Source organism: Martes martes (assembly GCF_963455335.1).
Source record: "Martes martes genome assembly, chromosome: 9".
Classification (NCBI taxonomy): Eukaryota; Metazoa; Chordata; class Mammalia; order Carnivora; family Mustelidae; genus Martes; species Martes martes.
Window position 1 is genome coordinate 104,020,358 of NC_137896.1, and position 16,838 is coordinate 104,037,195.

The window sequence follows — 16,838 nt, forward strand, 5'->3', positions numbered from 1 at the left end:
TTCAGGTTGTGGGCAGTTTATTTCCTTGGACCACAGAACTGAAGGCTCCAGCTTTTTAGCTGTTGGCTGGAGGTATCCTGCTGTTTCTAGAAGCCACCTGCAGTGGCTACATGAGCTTCTTCAACACGTTCACTCACTTCATCAGGGCCACAAGGAGAGTCAGCAGTCTGTTGAAAAGAAATGTTGTAGAGCATAAAGGAATCCCAGGAGTGACATCCCAGCACCTTTGCTTTATTCTATCAGTTAGAAGCAAGTCACAGGTCAAGCCCACACTCAACAAGAAGAAACTACACAAAGGCATGCACATTGGGAAATGGAAATCATAGGGGACCACATTAGGGTCTACCACAATGACTTTTATCATTAGAATTTTTTTAACCATAGGTCTGGTATAGCATGGCACTCTAGACTTCACTATCCAATATTGTAGCCACTAGCCCCATCTGTGACAGGTGTGATGGAAGAGTGGAACTTTGAACTTCTTTTACAAATTTAATGAATTTAAATTAAATTTAAAAATTGATATTCAACTCAGTTATTGGAGAAATTTGTATGTGTCTTTGTAACAACCTGGGTATATGAATCTAATTTTTCAATGAACTTTTATGAAATCTAGAGACTGATCAAGTATTTTCACTGAAAATTTAGTGTTCCTATTGAGATATGCTGTTAATTATAAAATCACCAGATTTCAAACACTTAGTATAAAAAAATCTCATTAATCATTTTTATATTGATTACGTGTTGAAATAACATCCTGTATCTTTGGACTAAACAAAATATACTACTAAAATAATTTTAGTTTTAGAATGTTTCTTTTTTTTTTAATAGGTTACCAGTAAACTGAGTTACATATGCGGCTCGCAGTCTACTGCTGAGAGAAAAGACGGGTGATCTTACAATGTGGAAAGGCACACCATCAAAGTCAGCTAATAAGGCAAGACAACAGCTGTCTAATGCCAAACAGTAACCCCTGCAGCGGCCCTGAGGAAGGGAAATCCGGGCAGGGGACGCCCACAGGCCAGCCAGACTTCAGCAAGAAGAGAGCCTGACAAAGCTGTTTTGAGCCGCCGCGCCGCTGGCCGCGCAGCGCACGCACCGTTTGACCCCGGGAACGCGGTGCGCCGTTTGACCCCGCCGCCGCGCCGTAGGTCAGGCTGCACGCTGCCGGCAGCCATGGCGGACGTGTCCGAGCGGACGTTGCAGCTGTCTGTGCTGGTGGCCTTCGCGTCCGGAGTGCTCGTGGGCTGGCAGGCGAACCGGCTGCGGAGGCGCTACCTGGACTGGAGGAAGCGGAGGCTGCAGGACAAGCTGGCGACGACTCAGAAAAAGCTGGACCTGGCCTGAGACCCCGCGCTGTCGGTCGGCGCCGACCCCCGCGCGCCCTCCTCGCCTCGCCCACGTGGGGGCTCAGGCCGGGTTCACACTCACCGCCTGCCGCGCCTTGTTCTTTTTGGAGAGTTGGTGAGTAGTACTTACGGGGCTGTGACTAAGGAGACACTGGGAGCGGGCGAAAATCTTGCCCCAAGGATTCTGAGGAGGTTTTGCTTTCCCCAGTAACTTACTTTCCCCAGTTTTGCTTTCCTAGTTCAGTTCACTGCGTGCCTTTAGTGGGAATGTCTTACCCTGTGCAACATTGTTGCACCTTGACGTTAAACTTCAAAAAGGGAAATCCTGGAAAGAAGGAAAAGAAGAAAGAAAAGGGACCGTGGAGGTATTCCTGCCACCTCCTACCCCCTTATCATTCTTTTCAATAATATTCTTGGTAGACCATAGTACATCTTTGCATTCACGTTTTGTAATCTCCAATTCGAATTCTTTGGTTGTTAGCAGCCTGGTAAAGTGGAAAGACCCGTGGCCAGGAAGTTAGGAGCCTTGCATCTAGTGGTAGCTTATCTAGTGGTAGCTTTATCATCTGAGTTGTGCACATTTAATTATCTGTAAATCAAATCTTATAGTTCATAGTTCTTAACTACACAATAGAATAATTTGAAGTTAACGGTTGTATATTTCTGATTATTTTTCTCTTTTCTGTTTCCAGCAGTTTGTCGAAGATGGATATAGAGCGCTGGACGGATCTAATTTCTCCTTGCACTTTATGAGTCAATTTTATTTTCAAAATAAAAAAAAATCTAAACATCTCTGAATCTTCCATCAAAAGGAAAGGAATATCTTGCCAAGCAGTTTACTTCATCAAAAGATCTGGATTCTCAAAACAGATCTATTAGTGTTTTTGAGGAGATGGCCTTGTTCTTAAGGAATCTATGCCAGTTCTTTCATACAGCTGCAAAGCAGAGTTGGCCTAGTGACCATGTGAATCCTTTTGGCCAACTGTTACTGGATCTGTTCAGGAAAGCAAGTGGCTGTGTAAAAATAACTGAGTTAAGGGTGAGGTATATGTCCCAAGTATAGAATGATAACATACTCTGATTATTACTGGCAAAAATTTCATTTATATGTCAGTATAGAATATATATTAAAGGAAAAACCCTCTTGACTAAAGCTTAGTGATATATTCCAACTATTATCTAAAAATCAAGAGTTAGTGACTAAGTCCTTGGTTATTTTGGATTTGCAAGAAGTGTTTTCTATAACACTGTTCTTGCTCATTCTTGTAAAGATTAATTTTGTGTCTCAGCACATTTAACAGCAACTCCATATTAACATAAGAAAAGCTAGAAAAGTTGTTTCCACACAAAACTTTTTTTTTTTTTCCATTTTACTGGGCCATCATGATCTATTACTTCCAATTCTTGTTTTCATTCTGTGAATGCAAGGATTAAAATTTTGATTCTTAGAGCTCTTCCCATCTGGCCTGCAGTTTGCTTCTCAACCATATGAAAAGGTAAAAGCCATTAAGTGGGAATTTCCTCATCGTTCTTCCTGTCAATAGCACTGTTGAGGGCAGTGGTTTTCAACAGGGCTGCACAACATAATCATCTAGAGAGCTTTAAAAATACTGATCCACTCCCCACAGATTTGGATTTCCGTAGTTTGGGGTGTGCCTGGGCATTAGATTTTTAAAGCTCCGCAGGTGATTGTGATGCCCAGCAGAGGCTGAAAACCAATGGTTTTGAGGCTTTATCGCATTAGTTTTCCTTTCTCAGAAGAGAAGATGAATTCTGCATCCCATCCCTGCTAAGGACCTTCCTTGTTCTTTACTACACCATTTCTGTCTAGCATCTGCAGTCTCTCCCTGCTTTCCCTCTATTTACAAACATACAGTCAAGATCTTGACTTAAAAAAAAATCTTTAGTTGACCCCATCATTTGCTAATTAGAAAAAGTGGTCCACTATCACTTTCTTCCTAAATATTTTCCCATTTACCTGCTGCAGTCTGCTCTCTGTACCCCCCGAGAGCTATTGTTATCCAGTGGCCATTTCTGAATAATTAGTTTTCACCTTCAGAGTATTTGATAATGTCCGTGTCTCCTTGAAATTCTTCCCACACTTCCCTAATAATTTAAAACTTTTGCGTTTCCAAACTTTTACTACTGCTTCCTTTTGTAGGTTCCTTCAATTTCAATCCTTGGTCCTCTGCTCTGTCCTTTCCTTTTGACTACCCAACCAGTCCCTAGGATTAACTATTATATCCAAGCAGAACCCCCTCCAAGATATTTCTGTTCCACCTAATCCTTTTATTTCCAGCTTCACATTTAAACTGCCTAGTGGGTGTTTTCATTGGATAATCTTACTCAAGAACTCAAAATCAATGTGTACTGTTCACCTGGCAGGAAATTCTGCACACCAAGTGACACTTCTATGACAACCCTTGGTAGGTGGTACAGCTACATGATTCTAGTCTGTCACCGTAAGTCATAAGCTCTTTGAGGCCAGTGCCTTAAACATCTTGTATCACAGGTTCAACCACTGCTTTCCACCAAGGTGCTCACATATTTGATGCTTATATCTTGAGGTGAATTGTTTTAAGATCCTGAAATAGCCAACTTTCTCTTCTCTGCTGTAATTTCTTTTTAGTAGGTTCCTAATGATGTGGTTCCACTAGTTCTACATAATGAGTCTCTCAAAAGCTATTAATTTCTTTTTCAGTGTCTCATATGAGGTAGCAATACAAAGTTGGTATTCACTTTAACACACCGATGGAAGAAAATCATAATGAGTTTTACAAAATAGCTTGTTCGTAGGAGAAACAGTCGCCATGTTTTGCTTGGTTTCAGCTACCCCACTGCAAGACTTTCTTGTTTTAGGTTACTTTTGATGTAGGAAAAATGTTACGGTTCAGAGCTGATGGCTAAGAAAGAATTCTTGAGATACCTGTGGTGCAAAAGGTGGTTTTATTAAAGCATGGGGGCAGGACCCATGGGCAGAAAGAGCTGCACTAGGGTCATGCGAGAGTGGCAATTATATCCTTTCAAGTTGGGAGTGGGTTAGGGATAGGGTAAGTCTAAGGAATTTTGAAAACAAGGTTTCCAGGACCTTGAAGGGGTTAGCTATTGTTAGCAAAAAGTCATTTATTACTGTTTAGCTAAAACTCAGTCATGACAATTATATGATCTCTCTGATATGAGGAATTTAAGAGGCAGGGCGGGGGGTTGTATGGGGTACGAAAGGAAAAAATGAAACAAGATGGGATCGGGAGGGAGACAAACCCTAAGAGTCTCTTCATCTCAGGAAACAAACAGGGTTGCTGGGGGGTGGGGAGGTAGGGATAGGTGGCTGGGTTATGGACACTGGGGAGGGTACGTGCTATAGTGAGTGCTGTGAATTGTGGAAGCCTGATGATTCACAGACCTGTACCCCTGGGGCAAATAATACATTATGTGTTAGTTAAAAAAACAAAACAAAACAAAACCCCTATTATTAAAAAACAACTCAGTCATGAGACCCTTCAGATGTTGGGTCATATGCTTTGGGGATAATTGCCAACATGTATCTTATGAGGTAGAGATGAAGGAAGTTTCCAAAGTAATTTTTGTATGTTAAAGTAGACTTACAGAATCCTGGGGGTCAGGCTAATGATTGCCCTTTGCCCTTAGCAAAGTATTAACATTGAGGGAACGGTTCCTAAAGGAAGGTCACTGCCTGTTTCAGAGACTTGTCAATGTAAGTAGTAAGGAAATTCAGGTTTTCTTTTGCCTTTGTTTCCCACATCACTTTGATTTTCATAATGGCATCAAGGGATAACAAGAAAGCAGCAATGACTACTGTTAAGGTGACTGCTGATCATTACAAATCAAAAGAAATACAAATTAATGAAAAAGACAGCTGAGTAATCTCATCCCTATAGCACACTGAACACTTAAATAGAATTTTTCAGCCTTAAATGTACACATGAAACACAAGGGTATTATTAAAATACAGATTCTGATGCCGTAAGTCTGTGGTGGGGCCTGAGAATATGCATTTATGCTGATCCAAGATTCAAAGGAATAAATGGTTATAACCCTGAATATGGTAGGAAATGTATAAAATTAAAGTCATCTTTCCACCTGAGGTGAACAACAGTAGGAAGCTTTTCTGCATCCTTCCCCATTGCTTATACATATAAAAAACACGTAGGGGTTTTGTTTATTTTTATCAACATAGACTTACACTATATTCATGACCCTGTAACTTTTCCATTTAAAATATGGAAATCCTTACAAATCAGATAATAGAATATTTTTTTCTAATTTATAGATACATATATTTAAAATAAATAAGGATTTCATAAATGATTAATTTTGCTAAGCTCTTACAATATCGCTTAGAAGTACTGATTAAAAATATTTAAAAATATTTTATAGCAATCCTTTCTCATTTGTTGTTACAGGGTTTTTCGGTTTTGTTTTGTTTTGTTTTGTTTTGTTTTTTTAATATAGAATGCTTGGGGCACCTGGGTGGCTCAGTGGATTAAGCCTCTGCCTTCGGCTCAGGTCATGATCTCAGGGTACTGAGATCAAGCCCCGCATCGGGCTCTCTAAGCAGGGAGCCTGCTTCCCTCTCTCTCTCTCTGCCTACTTGTGGTCTCTGTCTGTCAAATAAATAAATAAAATATTTTTTAAAAATATAGAATGCTTCATGAATTTGCATGTCATCCTTGCACAGGGGCCATGGTAAGCTTCTCTGTATCAGTTCAATTTTAGTATATGTGCCACCCAAGTAAGCCCTGTTACATCCCCTTTCTTAAAAATGTTATTTATCTATTTGGGAGAGAGAGAGTGCCTGCACACAAGCAGGGGGAGGGCAAAGGGAGAAGCAGGCTCTCCGCTGAGCATGGAGTCCAACGTGGGGCATATCCCAGAACCCTGAGATCATGACCTGAGCTGAAGTCAAACGCTTAACCAACCAAACCACCCAGGTGCCCCGTTACAAACCTTTTTAATGAAAATACTATGTCTGGCTATTTAAGTGAATTTTTAAAGAGTCATAATGGAGAAGTTAATTCAAAATAAAGACATGAGCTAAAAAAGCAGATAATACCAAGTTTGTCAAGGATAAGAACAAAAACCCATAAAGGTAGAGTAAATTGGTACAACTTTGGGAAAATAGGCAGTATCTACTAAAGCGGAACATAAAACATGCCCTGTGGCCCAGCACTGTGTACATATGTTTGTACTATGCATATATGTAAGCGACAGTACTGTTTATAACAGCCTCAACTGAAAAAACTACCCACACGTCCAGCAATAGTGGAATGAGTTAAGTCTGTTGAGTGTATCATATACATAAAATACCAAAGAGCAATGAGAACTGAACAAATTGCAACTACATACCATGAGAGAGATGCATCTTACAGACATGTTGACTGAAAAAGGCCTAACAAGATGCCAGGACACACTGCATGGTTCCATTGTACAGTTTTAAAAGAGGCAAATCAAGTTTTTTTTGTTAGAAGTTAGGACAGTGTTTACTTATGGCATAGGGAGGTGGGTAGGGATTAGGAAGGGAAGACTACTTAGGGTACTGATAACCTGTATCCCATTCTGGGTGATGTGGCATGAGGGTGTGCTCAATATGAAAATGCAATGAGGTGGACACTTGTCACTTTTCTCTATGTATATTTGAAGAAAAAAGTACACAAATAACTAGCATAGTAGTTGGGCCTGTGGAATCAACCTGTTTTCTGTGCTGAAGATCATTCAGTTAGTGTAGTCCATCATTTGAAAAGTGAGCTCCACCATCATCATTCTTCTTCGGTGTAGTGCAAAGTTTGGGAACTGGGACTTAAAGGATTCAATACCACCTGGGAAAATGGTATTACAATCTCCCTGAGAGGATCATAATTATTTGCTCACATATTTGCTGAACAAACAAAATCACCGTCGTCCCAGAATTCAGGATGGACAACGCGCAAAACTAAAGTGAAACGGAACCAGCATTTCCCCAAACGGCAAAGAACTAAAAACTGTCCTTTTAAATGAGAATATGCGACAAAATCATGTATCCCATGAAGGCCACATAGGAAAGCTATTCTTGCAGTTAATTGAAGAGTTTAAGATGCTTAAATTAGACCTTAAGTTTCGTTTAGCAAAACTGGCATCAGAAAACAAATGCCGTAACACGGGAGAAACCCGACAGTAATGGCGTGGTAATACTGAGGTACCGTAGGACATGTAGTTCCCGACACTGTCGGGCATTCTCGCCCATCTCCACCCCAACCCTGCAGAACTGGCCGGTAAAAGAGGACTACCTGGGCAGCGGGCCTAATCTGAGCCTAGGACCTGCAGAGCGGCCACCACAACACACGACGACCTCCAGGTTCTTTTTTTGCGAAGTGGACGCGCAGTGATTGCGTCACCTTCCCACGCCGCCGCCGTGGTTTCCCTGGCGACCGGTGCGCGCTCAGCGCGGAGGCGAGGGAGATGCTGGCCAGGCGACAGCGCTATCCTCTGCAGGCCCTGCAGCGCCGAAGTCAGGAATTGAAGCTACAGGTAGCGTCTGGCTGTCCAGCGGGGGGGCCTGGGCACCGGCGGCGGGCGATATCTGGGGTGCACCCTAATCCTGGCAGCCTATCTCCAACCCACGTACCTTGCCGAGTTATAGCGCTCCCTCCTCCACCCCAGCGTCCCGGCACTAACCCCGATTCTAACCCCTCCTGCTTCTAAACTCAACCCCCGGGGAAGCTGAACCTCCCGAAAATCTTGACCCATCGACTAAGCGCCGTCCCCCTCCTCCTAACATCTCGGTCTCCAACCTGACAACTCCCTTAACCCACCTCACCGCCAAATCTAATCTTAACAACCTTTTCCAACCATCTCTGCGCCCATCGCTTTCCTCCACTCTCCATTGCCCCCTTACCTTCGAGCCGTCTTCCTTCCAGTAGGGGCTGTTTTTGCTTCACTTGAACTCAGACGAAATAGGCATCAAAGAATAATCCGAATACGTAAGAAAAATACTGGGATACGACAGATTAGCAAAGGACGTGAACTAAAGAAGTGCAAAGAACTCATAAACATGAGAAAAGTTCACTTAAAAAATAATCAAGTAAATGCGAAGGAAATAAAATATAACAAACATTTAAAAATGTGTGCTCAGTACTGGGGAGGGTATGATGAAACACGCACTGATATACGCTGCTCCAGAGTGTAAGGGACAGCATTTCTGGAAAGCAGTTTAACAAGATGTAGCAAATATTCACGCTCCTGGGCTCGGTAGTTACATTTCTAGGGATTTGCCATATATAATAATAAAAAATTTATTGGGACAGAGATTAAAGTGTTAAATGTTCATCATAGTGTTACTTAGAAAAGACTGGATATCATTTAAATGATCAGTAATAGGGGAATGGATAAATAACAGTATGGGATATAATAGTATGATTAAAATTTTGTTGAAAGATTTTAGCATGTTAGGGAAAATATTTGTGATAAAATCTTAAGTTAGAAAAAGAATATAAAATATAAAATTAAATATACAGCATTTCAATAAAATTATTTTATATCTAATATACATAGAAGAAAAAGTGAAGGAAACATCCCAGGATATTAACTGTGTGCTAGAATGCTGATGTTATGTTTCTCTTCATACTTTTTGATATTTTCATAATTTTGAACACCAACTGTATATGCCTTTAAACAATAAGAAGAAAAAGTAAGAAGTAATTACTGGTTTGTTAGTTTATTTTCCAAAATCCTTATTTCACTTTGCTAATTTTACTTTTTTTTCATTTGATCTGTTACTAAATAAAATTATTTTCTAATCTTTGACAGACAAGAGATTTACTGAGTGCTCGTATTTGGTCCTATTTTGGACCCTCATTTAAAAAGTACAAAGATTAGGGGTGCCTGGGTGGCTCAGTGGGGTTAAAGCCTCTGCCTTCGGCTCAGGTCATGATCCCAGGGTCCTGGGATCGAGCCCCACATCGGGCTCTCTGCTCAGCAGGGAGCCTGCTTCCCTCCTCTCTCTGCCTGTCTCTCTGCCTGCTTGTGCTCTCTGTCAAATAAATAAATAAAATCTTTAAAAAAAATAAAAAAGTATGAAGATAAAAAAAAAAAACTACAAAGATTTGGGGTGCCTGAGGCTCAGTGAGTTAAGCGTCTGCCTTTGGCTCAGGTCATGATCCCCAGGGTCCTGAGCTTGAGTCCCACATCAGGCTCCCTGCTCAGTGGGGAGCCTGCTTCTCCCTCTCCCTCTGTCTCCCGGCTCCTGCTTTCACTCTCTCTATCTCAAATAAATAAATACAATCTTAAAAAAATAAATAAAAATTAAAAAATTAGAAGTACAAAGATTTGATAGATAAATATTTCTTAAGTGACTTTTGGATTTTACAGTGGTACGATAAAAACGAAATACTCTTCTAGTAGAAATAAAACTTGATGAGGCTTTGACTTACGTTAGCTTTGGCTAGATGCTTAATATGGTTCTGTATCTGATTTTAAATTTCATGGGACATTAGGAGAATCAGGAAAGTTTCACAAGTAAACTGCAAAAAAATTATTACTAAAACAAAGATGAAACAAAGCAGTTACAAAAATTAGTCAAACTGCAGGAAGACTTGGCCCAGGGGTCTTCAGTAGCCTGAGTGTCTGGTGTTTGATAGTGGAAGCTATGTTTTCCCTGTCTCCACAGCCTACACCTGAAACAAAAAATGAACAGATTTCCAACTTGGTGTCCAAGTGGTGGACAAGTAATCAAGACACCATCTGGGTCACGCCTGTTATGACTGACTCTGTCAACAGCTGTGAATTTGTAACTAACACTCAGATGCAGAATAGGAAGAGTAGAGAAGAAACTAGTGAATTTCAATTTCTCTTCTTTTCCTCTTCTTTCATCTGCTTTATCTTCTCCACACCATCTTTAGAAAAAACCCCCAAAGAAATAAGCACCCACATAATAATATGGGTATACATGATATGTACCCATATCATCTTTAGAAAAGAACATATGTACCTATTTCTTTTGGGGGTATATTGGCAAATTTACATGTAGTGTTTAGAAAATGCTAAGTCAGGGTGTAAGATATAAGAATGAAGATAAACAAACTTGTGACATACTCATACAATACTACTGAGCAGTATGAAGGAATGAACTAATGATTCTCTATGACAGTGTCTCAGAAACACGCTGATTGAAAGGATGGTACAAAAGAGTACATCCTTTCTGGGAACTTTCTGGGTAATGGTAATTTTCTATATGCTGATAGGGGTTAGAGTTACATGAGTGTATGCATTTGCCAAAACTCAGCAAATATATATATTGAGATATGTGCACTTCATTGTATGTAAATTTTTTACTGAACTTTGAACTCTCGTTAGTGATACCTATAGTGCATCATTGATGAGGATTGCAGTTTATTTTGAAATACATAAAAAATAAGAGGGATTGATGAATAGAGGGATCAAAAAGATATAGTAAAATGTTAATAGTAGAATCTAGGTAGTGGGTATATGGGGGTTCTCTGTGAAATTCTTTAAACTTCATGTATGTTTAAAAGTGTTCATTGTGAAATATTAGGAAAAGAGAATTAAAATTTTATTTCCCAAGGTTATATGGTATTTAACAATATATTCTAACAGTCTCTATTTATTGTAGGTTGATAGCTTGCTTTCTGAGAGTCGATTGAAGGGAGCTCTAGATGCCAGTAAAAGGAGAGATATTTACCAAAGGTAAAATCTACTAAATTATATAAACTTCCCAGAAACCATACTTACATTTCAGTGGGCAGTATTTATAGCATAGAAATTGTTTGAGGCATTATTTCTTTCCTTATTTATGCTACAATTTCTAAAAAGACACAATAATGGGAAATAATAATAATAAATTAATAAAATAAATAATATTTATTTATTAATAAATATTTTATTAATATTTATTAATAAAATAATTAATAAAATAAATAAATAATAAAAATTAAGGTTCCCACAGTGGTATGTTATATGTCTACCTGAATTGCTATAAAACGTTAAAGTGGGCAGGCAATAAAAATATTTGAAGACTGCTGAGAACTGCAGAATTCAGTCAAGCAAAGGAGAGAATTTCACTGAGTGTCGTTGGAGTTGGAGGTTTTGGTCCACTTGAATCAAATGGAAGGATTACATCATGGTATAACTTGAATCTAGGAGAAACTAAGCTAAACCTGAAGGCTATGGACTTGCTGTTGTGACAATGGTTATAAAGACTGCTCAGTGTCCCAGACTGGGTGAGGCAGAGTTATGGTTCATCATTGGCCTACAGTAGCCTCAGATCCTGGGACCTGGTCAGAAAACTCTGTTAGCAGTTCTACCTTGCTTGAGATGGTAACCTTAACTCCCTTGACATCGGAAAACTGTTCTTTTGGTGGTTGTTTTTTGTTTTGTTTTGACAATTTAATCTCCCTAAGAGAGATTAAAATTAAATCAAGTTTGGAATTACATAGACATGATGAACTAAATCGTATTAGTCTATTCATACTGTTGTATTCAATTTAGGACATCATTAAGATAATCTGTGTGCTTTGGGTATTTAAGAGTGTGTAACATTCAAAAGAACATGAAATTCATTTTATTAGTTTAAATGATTCACCTGAACCATTTGAAAAAGTTTTACTTAATATAGGCATTCAAAGTGCTTACAAGCAAAATAAAATTAAAGTGAATTTTAAAATGTGGAAGGAAACTTAATTAACTACAGTTATTAGGATTGACTGTTTAAGGAATTCAGTTCAAATTAAATTAAATAATAAAGAAAGAAAAAGTGAAGGTGATTATACTTGCCTTACTAGATTTTAAAAATAGAATAAGGTTTATAGGCTGAATTTAAAGTCTAGAGAAAACTAAGTTTTTAAATTTTATTTTAATAAACTGATAATTATTACTTTTTAAAGATTTTACTTATTTACTTGACAGGCAGAGATCACAAGTAGGCAGACAGGCAGGCAGAGAGAGAGGGGTGGGGAGGCAGGCTCCCCACTAAGTAGAGAGCCTGATGTGGGGCTCGATCCCAGGACCCTGGGATCATGACCTGAGCAGAAGGCAGAGGCTTTAACCCACTGAGCCACCCAGGTGCCCCCTGATAATTATTTTTAAACCCAAGTAACTGGAAATAACCTTTTTCATGTATAAAAAGATCTGCATCACAGTCATTTAAAAATTCACATTGACATTTATATGTCTGAAAATATCAGTTAGCCCCGATGTTTGATTAATAATTGGCTGGATATACAGTAAAAATAATTTCTACTTAGACCTTTGAAGACATTGTCAGGTTTCTTTGTACTCAGTGACGTGAATAAGTTTGATGATTGTTCCTTTATAATTAACGTGTTTGGGGCTTTTCTCTTCAGCCTTGGTGTTTTGAAATTTCATCACAATGTATTCAGGTGTCGTTTTTATCTTGCTAAACATTCAGTGGGCCTTTTCAACTTGAAACTCTTGTCTCTCATGAGCTCTGGGAGATTTTCTTTTACTAAAAGATCATTCCTTTTTTTTTTTTTTAAGCTGTTGTTTGTCTGTTTCTTCCTGAAACACCTTTGAGTCAGATATTGAACCTCCTGGGCTATTCTTCTTGGTCTCTTATCTCCCCATTGGAAGTTTTTGTTTCTTTGTTTTTGTTTACACCTGGGAGATTCTCTTGTCTTTGGTTCCTCTGGACTTGTAAAATTTGTTGTAAACTTTATCTTCCATGTTCCTGGCTTACTTTATTGTATCTGGTGGTCCTTGGGTTATTCATTTTTATTTAAGAATGAGGAATTGATTTGATTGATTATTTTTTGATTTTTTTATTTGATTTTCTAAATAGCAGTCCAGGATTCTTCTACTGTTGTATATATAGGTCTCTTTCCGACAGTATTATCCCCTGAATAGTGAAGTTCTTTGTATGTGGGTGGGGATTTTCAGGGGGCTGGGAGCTAGGTGTTAGCCTAAGGGGTGCCCAAAGCCAGAATAGGGTGGACTTTAAACCTGGTATACAGAAAACTTATTTGGCAACTGTAATTGTCCTCAATTCATCAATTTTATTTTTTGGAGACAAATCTTCTGGTAAAGAGGGAGAGCAGAGGAGGTGAGAAAAGAGAAAGGGGAAGCTAGCTGGCTCAGATTTTCTGTAAACAGACTTTTTTAAAAGTCAGACTTCTTATAAAAGGGCCTTAATAAATCTAAACTTAATCAGTATCTTTACTCTCTTCCTAAATAACATAAAATTGCCTTTATAGCTTAGATGTTGTGAATATCATTTAATTAGTATAACACAGCATAATATGGAAAGCAAATCCCAGCCATTGCAGTTGTCCTCATCTGTAGAACTTCACGATATATTCCCTTAGACACACTTTAATTACCCAACCCCCCAGTCCTTCCTACCTGCTGACCCAAATCGTGGTGTTCTCTGCCTGGCAGATTTGTTCCTCTTAGGGGCTTCTTCCTCTCTTTATAGAAGAATATGCTTCCATCTTTCTTCCATGCAGCAGAAATTTGTTGAAATATTGACAGGTGGTCTCTCTTTCATTGTCTTATATTCGGAGTTTCTTATCTTTTAAAATGTTTTAATCATTTTTTGTGGGGTTTCAGGAGGTGGTGAAGATGAACATGTACTTGAGTTTTTAATCCTGATGCAGAAATCTTAAGATAGCTGAACAGTTAGAGGATTTTCACAATTTTATAGATATGAAGGAGATTATTATAATAGATTAATTTGTTTCATTGTTTTCTACTCTGGCTCTTAAGTGAACTTTTGAGTCTAGTTTCAGTTAGGATTCTTTTGGTCTGAGTAACAGGGCGCCTGTTAAAACTAGTGGCTCTACAGTCAGTCTCATTCCACAAAAAATCTGGAAGTAGGTTCTCTCAGGGTGGATAAGTGGCTCATAATGTTCTCAAGACTAGACCTTGCTGTCACTGTGCTCTGTCATCCCCATGTAGTCATGATGGCTCCTCTCACCTTTACAGAGTCCTCAGGAATCCAAATCCAAAAGCAGAAAGGGTGAAGGATTCTTTACATGCTGCACCAGGGAGGATAAAATGGGAGACAGTCCCCAAAATATTTCTTTCATGTTTTGTCGGCCAGCACTGGGCCATACACCCACCTGACCCGGATTGGATTCTGAGCACTGTCAGTGTCAGTGTCAGTCGGGGGCTGAGCCTGTCAGCACAGAAGAGCTTTTGGATAAGAAACTAGCAGGGTCAGCCACAGTTTAAGGGGTGCCCAAAGCCAGAATAGGGTAGGCTTTAAACCTGGTGTATAGAAAACTTATTTGGCAACTGTAATTGTCCTCAGGTTATTCATCAATTTTAAAGACAAATCCTCTGGTATTGATTTTTCCGATATTGATATTTTCCCTTCTTTCCTGCCTCTTTCACAAAGGATTTCTGTCCCCCTTTTTTTGCTACTTACTTTATTTCATTAGTTTCTATAAGGAAAAAAAGGCACTCAAACAGCATAAAAAATATTGACTCTTGCAGGTCAATATTACAATATTGCAATAAAAAAGTACACAAACAGCATAAAAATCTTGACTCTCACTGGTTCTTTTTTTAGAAAGCATTTGAATTTTGAGAGCCGTTATTATTAGAGGTGGCCCATTTCCAGTCATTTTTATACTTTACTTGGGTCTACGACTTAAGCTACAGTATATGAGCTGTCTGTGGAATAATTAAAACAGGATACCCATCTAGACAGGCCAAGCTCAAAGGGGGAACGCGCACTGCAGTGGGAAGAGGCCAGCTATAGAATCCTAAGCCCTGTCTTCACGTGTTTCCACCACCAACCAGCTGTGGCCCCTCCTTAGAAGTTCACCTTCCTTCTGCTGGAGTGAGAGTTGGCGTGAGGCTCAAATGAGGTGGCACTTGGGAAGCACCTAGCATTATCCGTGATGCTCAGTACACTTTGTCATTATCGTCCTTCGGGGTACCTCCTGGGCTAGATCCTGGGTTTATGGAATTTTAGAGCTGGAGAAGCATTTTGAAGTCCAGTGCTTTCCTTATTTTAGAGATGGGAAACTGAAACTCAGAGTCACTTAAGCTTTTGGAGCTGAGGCTGTCATACCTGTGTACCTTAGAGCGTGTGAGGATCACTTGAGCTGGTGGGTGGGAAAGCAGTTATGGGTGAGCTTTTCAACATCATGCATATAGTAATTGCCTTGCCAGCTTAAAGACTTATGTGTCATTCTATAAAACAACGTTCTAGTTTGACAATAGAAAAATTAATATTTTTTTCTTTCTTTTCAAAAATTTAGATGTGTCCAGTTAAAACAAGCAATAGATGAAAATAAAAATGCTCTTCAAAAATTAAACAAAGTGAGTATTACAGTTAATGATATTACAGAAAACCTGTTTGTATACAGATGTTATCATTAAGTGGGAATTCATTAGAGCAGGTAAGTTCCTAGGTTTGCTTTAGTGGTGGTGAAGTCTAACTGTGACCAGGGCCAGCTTGCCCGACTGGCTTACTGAGTGTGTGCTTGGAGCAGAAGAGGCAGGCCTCTGAAAGCTGAGAAAAGTTCAGCTTTGGTGAGCTTACCCAGCACTGAGGACCCAGAAAATCCAGGAAGAAGCTATTTTTATTTTTGCATTGTGTGAGTATTATGTTTTATAGTTTAGAATTGTCTTGATTTTCATTGCCCTGTGGGGAGAGTACATAATCTGGCCCTGAGGGTAAGTGGTAAAGAAGCTTCTTGTATCATATGGCAGCTCTAATATCAGTGACTCTGCAGAAATAGGAGGAACTAGAATTTACTCTTGGAAGTTCCTTCAGGATTTTCCCTATTAGTATGAGCCTGAGCTTCAGCCAAGTGTCCAGGGCCAGAGACTCACAGAGCATTTAAAGTGGAAGGCATCTCAAAGTCATCTCCCTACCTGTGTCTTGAGCATCATTCCGGAATTTCAGCGACACAGCACTCTTAAATTTAGGAGGCAGGCTGACCCTAAATTTGAAATCTAATTATGCCATTTCATGGGTGGGGAAGCTGAGTCTCCCAGAGGTGAAGCAGCTTTCTCAATGTCTCACTGCCAATAAGTGGCAAAATTTGGGATTGGACCTGTCTTTTTGACTCCAAGGCCTATCTTCTGTCTAGAACCTATCTCTTACTGACTGTAGAGGGTCTGGAATAGCTAGCAAGAAAACAAAACAAAAAACCAAGTAGTATAATTTTATTTCTTCATTTGGGTTACATTTCAACATAATAATCTATTTCTTTTCATCTTATTTCTCTAAGGTAGGCCTAGTCTCATATTGACTTTTACCTTGTCTTCTAGAACTTAAGGGTATATTTTTTTTCCTTCTAAAATAAGTATAATAGGAAACTGAAATAAATTCTTTGGTGAAATAAACTTATATTCTCTCATAGGCTGATGAACCTGCCCCTGTCGGGAACTATAATCAGAAAAAAGAGGAGGAGCACAATTTTTTGGATAAGCTTACCCATCAACTACAGGAACTCGCTGTGTCCATAAGTAGAGAAAATATAACTGAGTATGCTTCTTTCCTTA

The 16,838-nt window shown here is 39.2% G+C and overlaps 2 protein-coding genes across 4 annotated transcripts in view; both read left to right on the top strand.

Annotated features, from left to right (window-relative positions):
* Positions 1–1,105: 1,105 nt before the first annotated feature.
* Positions 1,106–2,141, top strand: MTLN (mitoregulin). 2 transcript variants are annotated; one of them, XM_080814236.1, is made up of 2 exons: positions 1,106–1,464; positions 2,042–2,141. In XM_080814236.1, the coding sequence occupies exon 1, from the start codon at positions 1,177–1,179 to the stop codon at positions 1,345–1,347; it is 171 nt and encodes a 56-aa protein (XP_080670362.1). In that variant the 5' UTR covers positions 1,106–1,176; the 3' UTR covers positions 1,348–1,464; positions 2,042–2,141. The 2 variants fall into 2 exon arrangements, with proteins under 2 accessions (XP_080670362.1, XP_080670363.1); XM_080814237.1 differs by having other exon boundaries at positions 1,113–1,464; positions 2,045–2,141.
* A 5,634-nt stretch (positions 2,142–7,775) lies between these two features.
* Positions 7,776–16,838, top strand: part of NPHP1 (nephrocystin 1) — a 66,187-nt gene continuing 57,124 nt past the window's right edge. For both annotated transcript variants that reach the window (XM_080812791.1, XM_080812792.1), the window contains exons 1-4: positions 7,776–7,874; positions 10,975–11,048; positions 15,587–15,647; positions 16,697–16,821. In XM_080812791.1, coding sequence (XP_080668917.1) covers positions 7,806–7,874; positions 10,975–11,048; positions 15,587–15,647; positions 16,697–16,821 — 329 coding nt within the window. In that variant the 5' untranslated portion in view covers positions 7,776–7,805. The remainder of the gene's footprint in view (positions 7,875–10,974; positions 11,049–15,586; positions 15,648–16,696; positions 16,822–16,838) is intronic.